We start from the raw sequence: 13515 nt of genomic DNA, 5'->3' as shown, positions 1-13515 counted from the left end.
ATTTTGAGACACCTTCAGTTTTACGTTATCAAAGAAGAATTGCTTTACTGTCGCATGCTTCAATGGTTTGGGTTTCTCCCGCTCAGTAGCCAAACCGCACAGTCCAGGAAGATCCCAGTTTTGATTTCCAATCTGTGCCGAGTGTACTGACCTGAGCTTGGGAAAGCACAGATGACATCGACGCCCTTGTGTTATGGCTGGTCATTGCTGGGGGCGTGCAGTACATGCGAACATGCCAAAAGAAGGGCAGGGGAATGCCATCAAACCCACACTCAGACGCACTGCACCCAGACACCCACCATTGACTCATCCCCTAGACGTGCAGTTTCCTGGCAGAATAAAAGTTGCTGCCAATTCAGGGAAACTTTGGTAAATTTCTCTCTGACTCCCTAAGGCAATCGAGTAGTGCTCCAGGATACTGCAGTAGCCTCTAATTCAATCACAACTAACTAACCACTTACTCTATAGCTAGAATTACATAGAATTTACAGCACGGAAACAGGCCACGCTGGTGTTTATGCTCCACACGAGCTTCAGCTAACCCTATCAACAGAACCTATTCCTTGCTCTCCCTCTTGTACTTATCTAGCTTCCCCTTAAATGCATCTTCACCCCCACCACTCCATGTGATAGCGAGTTCCACCATTCTGTCAACAGTTCTGGTCTCCATATTACATAAAGGATATAGAGGCACTGGAGAAGGCGTAATAAAGATTTACTAGGTATAGCCTCTCAGTTCTAGTATCCTATCAGGAAAGAACAGGCTGGGGCTCTTTTCTCTACAGAAGAGAAGACTGAGGGGTGACCTGATGGAGATCATTAAGATAATGAAGGGGTTCGATAGGGTAGATGTGGAGAAGATGTTTCAACTTGTGGGGGAGACCAGAACTAGGGGTCATCAATATAAGAGCGTCACTAATAAATCCAATAGGGAATTCAGGAGAAACTTCTTTACACAGAGAGTGGTGAGAATGTGGAACTCGCTCCCACAAGGAGTAGTTGAGGTGAATAGTGTAGATGCATTTAAGGGGAAGCTAAATAAACACATGAGGGAGAAAGGAATAGAAGGAAATGCTGATAGGGTGAGATGAAATGGGGAGGGAGGAGGCTCGTGTGGAGCATAAACACCGGCATAGACCAGTTGGGCCGAATGGCCTGTTTCTGTGTTGTACATTCTATGTAATTCTGTGTAATTCTCTTTACTGAAGAACATGTCAAGTTACCCTTTGTTAAGGAACTGTAATGAAGCCACACCCACTGCATGTGGTAATCTGTTCTAGAGGGTAATCTGTGGGGGGGGGGGGAAATCCTTCCTCACGTCCAATCCAACTCTCTGCCTATCGATTTTATGCCTGGCCTTTAGCCCTACCATCCCTATCCTTCTCAAATGGCACCTCCCAACAGGCCTGAGTCCAAACTCTTTACTTATTTAAAAAAACCTCAATTCCATTCAGTCTAAAGGAAATCGCCCTAACTCATGGAACCTATTCTCCTAACTTAAGAGCCCACGGGCCAGTAAAATTCCAGCCGCCCTCCTCTGGACCCTCTACAGATCCTAGATACCCATCACCAGGCGCGAGGACTAAAACTGCAGGGATACCTCTGATGGTTTTGGTGCCTCTAGGTTAAGGAGGGGGAAGACCAGCTAGGATTTCTGTCCCCCTCGCTCGAGACGGGCTACATCATGTGCGCTCACTCGCGTGCCTCCGTGGGGGTAACTTGAGTGAGGTACCAGAGGGTGACCTCGACCAGTGGAACTATACCCGATCAAGGAGGTAACTCCTTCAGAAAAGGAGGGGAACAAACTGGCACGGAAAATTGTGAAGTAACGAAGGGGAAGAAAAACTCAGTTGCATTTTCCACAATCTAGACAAGCTCCGTGCTTTATAGCCGTGTTATTTGAATAAAGCTGATTGTGTTGGTGTCGGGTGTTAAATGGTGTCGGGGTCAGGGGTTAAAACCTGCAACCGTTTAACGACTGTAGACGGTGCGATCTGTGACTGACTGGTCGACATTGAATCCCTGGCGGTGGTTAAGTGACTTGGCCAGCCCCAGAGAGTGCCAGTGGCTTCGGGTGGGCGAGGAGGGTCAGCGGGACCCTCGATGGAGGAAACGCCGTCAAAACAGGGGTCTCCCCTAACCTGCAAGGGGTGACGGAGCCGGAGTGCAGAACAGGTCAATGAAAGAGTGACCGTGGACAGTCCCAAACACAACCCCAGGGTTCATGTCCCCACATTAAAGAGGTGAGGAGGACAGTCACAGGGGCTGTAACGACAGTCGACGGATTATGATGATGTGAACTCATAAGTCGAGGGATAAAAGCGTGGCATTCCTCACTTTTGCTCTTTTGTAACTGCATTTACAGTAAAACAACTCAAAGGAACAAACAAATGGCAATGGGAAGAAAGAAGTTTAACATGGATCCCAAAAAGGTAACGGGATATTTTATTTAACTTGTCAGCCGATTAGTCCTGTGATTGATTTTACTCTTTTGTTTCCAGTCGTCGATCTGTATTTTTGTCTGCTCAAAGTTGACATTATCTAAGGTCAGTATCTCATTGCTGTTTGTGGGATCTTGCTGTGCACAAATTGGTTGCTGCGTTTCCTACAATTCAACGGTGACTACACTTCAGGAGTACTCCATTGGTGGTAAAGTGCTTTGGGACATCCTGAGGTGGTGAAAGACTCTGTAGAAATGCAAGTCTGTCTGTCTTTTTCTCTTTACTTGTATCTCTTGCCAATCGCAATTCCCTCTCCTAACGTTCCCCTGCCACCATTTTAAAATTGACTGAAGTTTTTCTCTTTTTAAAAAAAAACTTAACATTTCTGTGCTCTTTTACATTGAGTTGTGTGTCTATTGAAATACCCACGGCCATTTTAATCACAGGCAGATATTACAATATTGCCTGAAAATAGTGAAGCTACTGAATGCGATATGTTGTAATCCAGGAGGAGTTTGGGGGGCGGTGGTGCATGGGTTGTTAGCTGCCCTAAAACTTGACCGCAGTAGTTCATGAATGACCCCTGAACCTCGAAGTTTGGGTTCAGACCCTTTCACTGTTCACAGTCTGAGGGCGGAGGCTGAAATCTGACACATGTTAGCCCCCTACAGCCCTGGCTACACCAAGGGAAGCCCGGTGTTTGAGTACCTCAGGCTTGGAGACATCACAAAGCTGGTTGTTGTGAAAAACCAGCCTCAGCTGGTAAGATTTAAAATACTGGGGGGGGGTGGGGGTAGAGAGAGAGAGAGAGAGAGAGAGGGGAATCGGGATTTAGTGTAGTAGTAGGGTACGGTAGCATAGTGGTTATGTTACTGGACTAGTAATCCAGAGGCCTGGACTAATATTCCGGAGTCATGAGTTCAAATCCCGCCACGGCAGCTGGGGAATTTAAATTCAATTAATTAAATAAAAAATCTGGAATTAAAAAAAAACTAGTAGTATCAGTAATGGTGGCCATGAAACTACCGGATTGTCGTAAAAACCCATCTGGTTCACTAATGTCCTTTAGGGAAGGAAACCTGCCGTCCTTACCCGGCCTGGCCTATATGTGACTCCTGACCCACAGCAATGTGGTTGATTCTTTATTGCCCTCTGAAATGGCCTAGCAAGCCACTCAGTTGATCAAGAAGGCGGCTCACCACCACCTTCTCAAGGGCAGTTAGGGATGGGCAATAAATGCCGGCCCTGCCTGCGACGCCCACATCCCATGAACGAATAAAATATCTATCTATCTAGTTGGGGAATTTGCAGCATTCCTTTTAAAGAGGGAAGGAAGAACCTTGGGATGTTTGAGAAGAGGGAAGATTTTGTGGAATGCAAGAACAAAATAACATACTTCAGGGATCGTAGGAGACAAAGCATTGAAGATTGATGGAGCCTCTTGGGGATGGAAGAAGGAAAACAGTGAGAATAAATAACCTGTCAGGAGTGGAGGGTTGCAGTAATTCCTAATCCGGTAACTGAGCTGCGTCCAGGGTTTCAACAGAATATTTCACAAATGTTTAGCTTAGCAAAGAGGTGGTTATTTAGAAAACTGAGGTAATTTTAAATGCACAGAGTGCTCGGCTCTGGCAGGGGTGCAACTAAAAAAAAAAAATGAGGAATGCTTTGACTGAAATCCAAGATAATGGAATTCTGGGATCTTGATGTGATTCCAGTCCTTCAGGAAGGAGGGGAGGACTGGGCGTTTGAGCTGGTCTGGCTAGAGTTGGGCAAGACGCTACTGCCTGTAGAAGGAGCAGTTGAGTATTGCAAGATAGATTGAGGATGCAGAATGCCCCTTAGACCGTTTGAACTCAATCCAAACTTCCAGGAGCACCAACCCTCCCATATTTCGATTGCAGCTTTCTTAAACAGGTTTAGTGTTCTAGGCTCAGTCATTCTTCCTGGGGACCTGTTTGATGTTGATTCTTCTCCACTTTCCCCCCACCCCTTTGTACAAAATATTACTTCCCATTATATTGACTTGTGAAACAGAAGGTAATCAACAACAACAACTTGCATTTATATAGCGCCTTTAACATAGTAAAACGTCCCAAGGCGCTTCACAGGAGCGTAATCAGACAAAAATGGACACAGAGCCACATAGAGATATTAGGACAGGTATGTTTTAAGGAGGGTCTTAAGGGAGAAGAGAGAGATGGAGAGGATTAGGGAGGGAATTCCAGAGCTTAGGGGCCGAGGCAGCTGAAGGCATGGCCGCCAGTGGTGGAGCAAAGAAAATCGGGGATGCGCAAGAGGCTGGAATTGGAGGAGCGCAGAGATCTCGGAGGGTTGTAGGGATGGAGGAGGTTACAGAGAGAGGGAGGGGGGGGGGCGAGGCCATGGAGGGATTTGAACACCAGGATGAGAATTTTAAAATCGAGGTGTTGCTGGACCGGGAGCCAATGTAGGTCAGTGACATAAACGTAATAAACTTTGTGGGTTTGTGAAAGGTTTCGTGCCGATTTATAACAATATTTTGTTCCCACTTATATGAAGAACGTAACCAGATTAGTGGGTGGGATGTCTTCATGTGTATCTGCTATCGGACGGCACTCGATGAGGTGTCTTGCAAAGGATGAGGGATTGAGGGTCGAGTGAAATTTGAGAGTTTAAGGTATTTTGCATTTTAGTTCCAGGAGACTGGAATGAGTTGAGTTTGGCTTCTTTTCAAGATCCAGTACTTTATAAGGTAGGAACAGGAAGAGGCCATTCAGCCCCTCAAGACTGTTCCAACATTCAATTAGATCATGGCTGATCTCTATCTTAAATCCATTTACCCGCCCTTGGTTCCATTTCCCTTAATCCCCATACCTAACAAAAATCTATCAATCTCAGTTTTGAAATTTTCAATTGACCCCCAGCCTCAACAGCTTTTTGGGGGAGAGAGTTCCAGATTCCCACTCCCCTTTGTGTGAAGAAATGTTTCCTGACATCACCCCCTGAACGGCCTGGCTCTAATCTTAAGGTTGTGCCCCAGAGGAAATAGTTTCTCTCCATCTACCCTATCAAATCCTTTAAACATCTTAAACCCCTCAATTAGATCACCCCTTAATCTTCTATACTCGAGGGAATACAAGCCCAGTCTGTGCAACCTGTCCTCGTAATTTAACCCTTTTAGCCCCTTTTGAGTAGAGTAAAACTATACAAAACAAGACAGCAAGGCATGAGATGCAGATACATTGCTTCATGGTGTGTGTGTTGGTCTGCTGCACTGGCACTTGTGGAATTGGAGACTGGTGGTGCTGAGCTTGTAATGCGCCATCGCGTGGCACTGTATGCGCCAGTGCCCAGACGTCGCGTGGCACTGTATGCGCCAGTGCATGTGCCAGTGCCCAGACTCCCACGTCCACTAAAATACAACTGCCACTCTGTAGATTTATTTAGATTGAAAGAGGCGGCCACACAATCAGCAAAAAGTAAAACCATTACGCAGAAGGCAGGATTTTGGTAGATCGAATCGGGCCAGGACCTACTCCGTTAATGGTAGGGCGTTGGGGAGAGTTATAGAACAAAGAGATCTAGGAGTACAGATTCATAGCTCCTTGAAAGTGGAGTCACAGGTGGATAGGGTGGTGAAGAAGGCATTCGGCATGCTTGGTTTCATTGGGCAGAACATTGAATGCAGGAGTTGGGATGTCTTGTTGAAGTTGTACAGGGCATTGGTGAGGCCACACTTGGAATACTGTGTACAGTTCTGGTCACCCTATTATAGAAAGGATATTATTAAACTAGAAAGAGTGCAGAAAAGATTTACTAGGATGCTACCGGGACTTGATGGTTTGACTTACTGGGAGAGGTTAGACAGACTGGGACTTTTTTCCCTGGAGAGTAGGAGGTTAAGGGGTGATCTTATAGAAGTCTATAAAATAATGAGGGGCATAGATAAGGTAGATAGTCAAAATCTTTTCCCAAAGGTAGGGGAGTCTATAACGAGGGGGCATAGATTTAAGGTGAGAGGGGAGAGATACAAAAGGGTCCAGAGGGGCAATTTTTTCACTCAAAGGGTGGTGAGTGTCTGGAACGAGCTGCCAGAGGCAGCAGTAGAGGCGGGTACAATTTTGTCTTTTAAAAAGCATTTGGACAGTTACATGGGTAAGATGGGTATAGAGGGATATGGGCCAAGTGCAGGCAATTGGGACTAGCTTAGTGGTATAAATTGGGCGACATGGACATGTTGGGCCGAAGGGCCTGTTTCCATGTTGTAACTTCTATGATTCTATGATTTATATCCAACTCTCCCATTTCATTAGCTTTACAGCACAAGATGCATTAGGAATGTCCTTGTTAGGAGCTGTTTTGGTCTCTTGTTCTCCTATTTAAAAACTCTCTTGTCTCGAGAAACAGCACGTGCTGTGAAAGACTGAGACAACGTAAAATGTTTGGTGCCTAAAGTTTTATTGCGGTGCTGTGTCGTGTTCTAAAAACCCAGCTGTGAAACTTCATGCAGTTTCTAAGGGAGAAGAAGAGCCATTAAACGATTAATGGTCCCTTCCGAATCCAACATACTAAAACTTAAATATTTCCATCTATGCGTGACGATACCAGTTTGCCACTTAGACTGTCAACTTTAACGAGGTTATGTGACTGTCGCTGCGATGCGATTGTTAAGAAGTTCAAAACTTAGAATTTAAATGGGTTTTAAGCGATTGTCTACTTTAGTGAGTCATTTATTGACCTCCAGTACAGCAGCAGTTCCCTCTCCACCCTCTGAAGGCAGCCGCTTGTGTCAGGTGTTTCCAAGGCAACGGCAGCCCTTTTTTCCCAAGCGGCTGATCGACGTGTCTGAGCCTAGGCAGTAAATACTGGAATGCTATTCAACAGTGAGGGCATCGTGACTCTGCCCAATCTGGTCCTCACCGGAGATTACTCCAGGTGCAGAAGGTTATTCTGTGGCCCTTTTCTAATGATAAACTTTCACTACAGGCTGTGACACTAAAACCATTTCATTTCAAATCCTCTTCTCACAGAGCAGGTTCTGTTTAGCACTTTATTGCAGCATTGGCCCTGAGCCCTGTCTAGTGGGGACTGTCTAGTGGGGACTGTCTAGTGGGGACTGTCTAGTGGGGACTGTCTAGTGGGGACTGTCTAGTGGGGACTGTCTAGTGGGGACTGTCTAGTGGGGACTGTCTAGTGGGGACTGTCTAGTGGGGACTGTCTAGTGGGGACTGTCTAGTGGGGACTGTCTAGTGGGGACTGTCTAGTGGGGACTGTCTAGTGGGGACTGTCTAGTGGGGACTGTCTAGTGGGGACTGTCTAGTGGGGACTGTCTAGTGGGGACTGTCTAGTGGGGACTGTCTAGTGGGGACTGTCTAGTGGGGACTGTCTAGTGGGGACTGTCTAGTGGGGACTGTCTAGTGGGGACTGTCTAGTGGGGACTGTCTAGTGGGGACTGTCTAGTGGGGACTGTCTAGTGGGGACTGTCTAGTGGGGACTGTCTAGTGGGGACTGTCTAGTGGGGACTGTCTAGTGGGGACTGTCTAGTGGGGACTGTCTAGTGGGGACTGTCTAGTGGGGACTGTCTAGTGGGGACTGTCTAGTGGGGACTGTCTAGTGGGGACTGTCTAGTGGGGACTGTCTAGTGGGGACTGTCTAGTGGGGACTGTCTAGTGGGGACTGTCTAGTGGGGACTGTCTAGTGGGGACTGTCTAGTGGGGACTGTCTAGTGGGGACTGTCTAGTGGGGACTGTCTAGTGGGGACTGTCTAGTGGGGACTGTCTAGTGGGGACTGTCTAGTGGGGACTGTCTAGTGGGGACTGTCTAGTGGGGACTGTCTAGTGGGGACTGTCTAGTGGGGACTGTCTAGTGGGGACTGTCTAGTGGGGACTGTCTAGTGGGGACTGTCTAGTGGGGACTGTCTAGTGGGGACTGTCTAGTGGGGACTGTCTAGTGGGGACTGTCTAGTGGGGACTGTCTAGTGGGGACTGTCTAGTGGGGACTGTCTAGTGGGGACTGTCTAGTGGGGACTGTCTAGTGGGGACTGTCTAGTGGGGACTGTCTAGTGGGGACTGTCTAGTGGGGACTGTCTAGTGGGGACTGTCTAGTGGGGACTGTCTAGTGGGGACTGTCTAGTGGGGACTGTCTAGTGGGGACTGTCTAGTGGGGACTGTCTAGTGGGGACTGTCTAGTGGGGACTGTCTAGTGGCTCAGTTGGCATTGAGACTTACAAACCAGGATGTCCTGGGTTCAATTTCTCCTGATCTGGGTATCTCAGTCTCGAGGCAATCTTTGGGTACTTCAGTTGCCCTCGGTGCTGCCAGGCTAGGGAGGAGGTAGCACTCTCCCCCCATGCCCCCTCCCCCCTCCCCAGTTCCAGGCACCCCAAGATTTCTGTTCCTGATTGAAATTTGATGATCCCCGCCGGAAACTGCTTATCTGGATGTTGGGTGAGAACAAGGATTAAGCTGTGCTACTCCCACGGTCAAATAGCCTGCCAGTACCTGCTGTCCAAGCTGACGGGTGAAAAATGGTCATTTGGGTGCGGTGCCCGTGCAACTTTGTCCCAGCCCCTTCGGGAGAGGTGAGGGGGGAAACTTAACACCTCAGTCAGAAGCTGCCTTAACTCATTGCCCTTCAGGATTGTCCTGACACTTGTTTTCTCTGATTTGCAGGGTATACAGTTTCTAATCGAAAATGACCTGCTCCAGAACACTCCTGAAGACATAGCCCAGTTTCTATACAAGGGAGAAGGGTTAAATAAAACCGTCATTGGTGACTATCTGGGTGAAAGGTAAAGTATCGGCTGACTGAACAGGCCGCAGCGGAGTTAGTGAATGATATTAACTGATTTTATGGACTAGCTACTTACTTTCTGCTGTGTGTGTGTGTGTGTGCGCGCGCGTCTTTGTGTGCGCGCGCGCGTCTTTGTGTGCGCGCGCGCGTCTTTGTGTGCGCGCGCGCGTCTTTGTGTGCGCGCGCGCGTCTTTGTGTGCGCGCGCGCGTCTTTGTGTGCGCGCGCGCGTCTTTGTGTGCGCGTCTTTGTGTGCGCGTGTCTTTGTGCGCGCGTCTGTGTGTGTCTTTGTGTGCGCGCGTGTCTTTGTGTGCGCGTGTGTGTGTGCTTGTGTATAATTTTGGTTCTGAACACCTGAGAAAAGCACTTTTGGAATTTCCTCCTATTTCCTCACACCACGGAATAAACCAGGCTGTGATGGCTCAGTGGGGATGTGCATCATATCAGGTGATACCGAGCCTCACAGATCAGGACGGTCACCGACTCGGTCCCTCATCTGTGCCGAGGTGGCCGATCTCACTGGCGGGAGTTACAGTTGGTGTAGGTATCTCTGGGCTACCTCTGGTTTCCTTCCCTAAAGGACATTAGTGAACCAGTTGGGTTTTTATCGATTTTTGTGCCTACACAACTCCGTCAACGTTGCTGGGTAAAGCTCTTAATGTGTGGCTGAATCAGGTGTACGCTGGAATTAGGAGACTTGAGGTAATTCAAGGCAATCTACAGTTACTTCCTGCGTTAATCATCTTGAATTCCTGTAATACAGACTCCATCCGACCCCGTTGCACAATAGAGCAATGCACTGATTCAAACATAAGCCAATCAAATCAATCTGAAAAACCTAAAAACAACAACCTAATGGAGGGGTGGGGGGAAGTTATCAGATCAGTCGTGATGGGAAAGTTGCCTCTTAAGTTCAGCTTTCTTTAGACCTCGTTGCAGAAAGCAAACTTCATTCCGCACGTTCATTCCCCCCCTTTTATATAATGTACTCTGGATCTGTCAACGTTTATGTTAATAGGAATCAAAAGGAATATTTAACGTACAAGCAATATTGTTCTATTTGCTTCAAACATCTACGAAATATTATTTTAAAAGGAAGGAGTCATTGGAACATAGGAACAGGAGGAGGCCATTCAGCCCCTCGAGCCTGTTCCGCCATTCGATTAGATCATGGCTGCTCTGTATCTTAAACTCCATCTGCCCGCCTTGGTTCCATATCCCTTAATTCCCTTGCCTAACAAAAATCTATCGATCTCAGTTTTGAAATTTTCAGTTGACCCCCAGCCTCAACAGCTTTTTGGGGGAGAGAGTTCCAGATTTCCACTCCCCTTTGTGTGAAGAAGTGCTTCCCGACATCACCCCTGAACGGCCCAGCTCTAATTTTAAGGTCATGCCCCCTTGTTCTGGACTCCCCCCACCAGAGGAAATAGTTTCTCTCCATCGACCCTATCAAATCCTGATTTTTGTTGGCATTAAATAGCAGCACAATAATTCTGTGTATTTTTTTTCTCTTTTTTTTATTGCAGAGATGAATTTAACCTTAAGGTTCTTCAAGCGTTTGTCGAGCTTCATGAGTTTGCTGACCTTAATCTAGTACAGGCTCTGAGGTTTGTGCTTTTTTCTTTAAAACGCTGATCTGGAAGTTTAGAATTATTGTAAATCCAATCCACTGGATCTTATGAGCATTCTTTTCATTGTATTCGAGGGCGATTATAAACCCAATGTCTCATTTATTTCACAGCTTCCTGCATAATAACTTTTTTCGACTTAGTTGATGAGTATTAATTGGGAAATCTTAAAAGAAAATACTTTGAAACACTTGAAAGAGGAATAAAGGGGTATGGGAATAGAGCTGGCACACGGCGTGAACTTGGCTCAGTGGGCAGCACTCTCGCCTCTGAGTCAGAAGGTCGTGGGTTCAAGAACGGCTCCAGAGAATTGAGCACATAATCTGGACTGACACTCCCAGTGCGGTACTGAGGGAGTGCTGCACTGTCTTTCAAATGAGACATTAAACTGAGACCCCCGTCTGCCCTCTTGGGTGGATGTAAAAGATCCCATGGCACTATTTTGAAGAAGAGCAGGGGAGTTCTCCCTGGTGTCCTGGTCAATATTTATCCATCAACTAACATCACTAAAACAGATGATCTGGTCATTATCACATTGCTGTTTGTGGGATCTTGCTTTGCACAAATTGGCTGCTGCGTTTCCTACATTACAGCACTGACTACACTTCAAAAGTCCTTCACTGGCTGTAAAGCGCTTTGGGACATCCTGAGGTCGTGAAAGGCGCTATATAAATGCAAGTCCTTCCTTCTTTATGGGATTAGTACGACTGCTCGTGTGGAGAATAAACCCCAGCATGGGCTGTTTGGTCTGTTTCTGTGTTGTGATTTCTATGAATGAATTAAAACCGGATACATGCTGGTTGTGGCAAACCTAGACGTCAGGAGATAATTTTTCTATCACACCAGCTGCAAGATGTTGGGAGTTTGGATGATATGGTTAATGTTATGTCCTGATGTACCTAAGACCTGTGCGTGTGCATTGATTTCCATTAATTTTATGTGTTATGCCATTATGTTGAGTGATTTTTTTTTTTGTAACATGACACTCGATGGGATGAGAGAGACAATGTTCTCAGGTAGTGGCAGCTTCAAGCTGTTCGAGTTGTGAGAGTTGGAACAATTTATGGAGCTTGTAGCAGTCAACAAGCCCCCTGGCACCACTTCACTCCTAGATTAAACGACCGAAGACTGCTGACAGAACAAGGCCCTCACAGCTGATCATCTCATTTTTCTGTGGCAGGCAGTTTCTGTGGAGCTTCAGACTGCCGGGCGAGGCGCAGAAAATCGATCGAATGATGGAAGCGTTTGCTTCGCGTTACTGCCAGTGTAACCCAGGAGTCTTTCAGTCCACAGGTTGGTTAGATTATAATCTATAAACAGCAAAAACAGATTGATTCAATAATTTTTTTGGTTTCATTTTTTCTCCCTCTGGCTCTTTTCTTTGTTTTATTTCCTTCCTGTAGAGGAGAATCTAAGCATTGATTTTTTGTTGGGTAAAGGTATTGAGGGTTACAGAACCAAGGCGGGTAGATGGAGTTAGGATACAGGTCAGCCATGATCTCATTGAATGGCGGGATAGGCTCGAGGGGCTGAATGGCCTCCTCCTGTTCCTATGCTCCATGATTACTTTATGGTCAGCAACTTTAACTTTAAAACTCTGTAACTTTAAAACGAGACATTGAATTTTTCACTGCACTTGATGCATCTGTGGCTGCTAACAGGAGCTCTGAGTTTGTTTTATAAGCCAGTGTCTGTAGTGAGGCTGTGGGATGAATCGGCTTCCACGTCAATGCAAATTTCCTCGGAGAAAAGATCCTTTTTGGCAGTTCTGCTTCGGCAAGTCTAGAGGATCAGACGAGGACAGAATGGAAAACGCATCATTCAAGCATCTTGATCGCAGTCCCGTGGTTGTGCCTAAAGCTGCTTCTCTTCAGAAAAGTCCCGGAAGATTCTGTTCTCCAGCTGGAGCCTGGACAGTGAAGTGTGACGAGGAGCAGCTAAAATTCTCACCAACAGTGAGGACCAGGACGAAGGCAGCAAATTTTTATTTTAACCAATTTAGCAACCTAACGATTGGGGGAGGAGGAGGAGAGACCTGGAACGTCAGTGATAGTCTCGTGCCAGGTTAGAGAATACCAGTTTAGGAAAAGGGAGATTGCAGGAACCAGGATAATGTGAAGGGCTTAACTCGACTAATGCCCAAAGTTTGTTCAACCCCAGAAGCAAAGATTTGAAGATGTTATTCCGCTAATTACGTGTTGATTTTAAATGGAGTGGCATGGATGGAAAGTTGGTTGACAGACAGGCAACAAAGAGTTAGGGTTGATGGGTGTTGCTTTCGTTACCTCCCAGACTCGACTATTCCAAGGCTCTCCTGGCCGGCCTCCCATCATCCTCCCGCCATAAACTTGAGCTCGTCCAAACCTCTGCTGCCCGTATCCACACCCTAGAGCTTTCAGTTCCACTCTGATTGAAAGTCTCACCATTCCTCCCGTTCATTGTTTCTTTCTCCCTGCGTTGACCCTGGTCTGCTAATTCCACTAACCTGACTAAAGTGGGGTTTACTGAAGGAGATCCTGCATTTGATGATGTCATTTTTTTTGCCCATCCTGCATGCCAAGAGTCATTGGACCCAATAGCTATCATTTCTCTGTGTGGAGGAGGCATTTGGCTGTGGAAAATGGGCTTCCAGCCTGTACACAGCTCAAATCTAATGAGCAGTGTGTTGCAACAC

At 46.7% G+C, this 13515-nt stretch overlaps 1 protein-coding gene across 2 annotated transcripts in view; it reads left to right on the top strand.

Annotated features, from left to right (window-relative positions):
* cyth3a (cytohesin 3a) overlaps positions 1-13515 on the top strand; it is a 71224-nt gene that overhangs the window by 42224 nt on the left and 15485 nt on the right. For both annotated transcript variants that reach the window (XM_068003512.1, XM_068003513.1), the window contains exons 4-7: positions 2366-2432; positions 9095-9213; positions 10740-10820; positions 12022-12134. In XM_068003512.1, coding sequence (XP_067859613.1) covers positions 2366-2432; positions 9095-9213; positions 10740-10820; positions 12022-12134 — 380 coding nt within the window. The remainder of the gene's footprint in view (positions 1-2365; positions 2433-9094; positions 9214-10739; positions 10821-12021; positions 12135-13515) is intronic.

The sequence above is a fragment of the Heptranchias perlo genome, chromosome 22, assembly GCF_035084215.1.
Source record: "Heptranchias perlo isolate sHepPer1 chromosome 22, sHepPer1.hap1, whole genome shotgun sequence".
Taxonomy (NCBI): domain Eukaryota; kingdom Metazoa; phylum Chordata; class Chondrichthyes; order Hexanchiformes; family Hexanchidae; genus Heptranchias; species Heptranchias perlo.
Note: the sequence above shows the minus strand (reverse complement) of the source record. Positions and strands in the feature narration are given on the sequence as shown.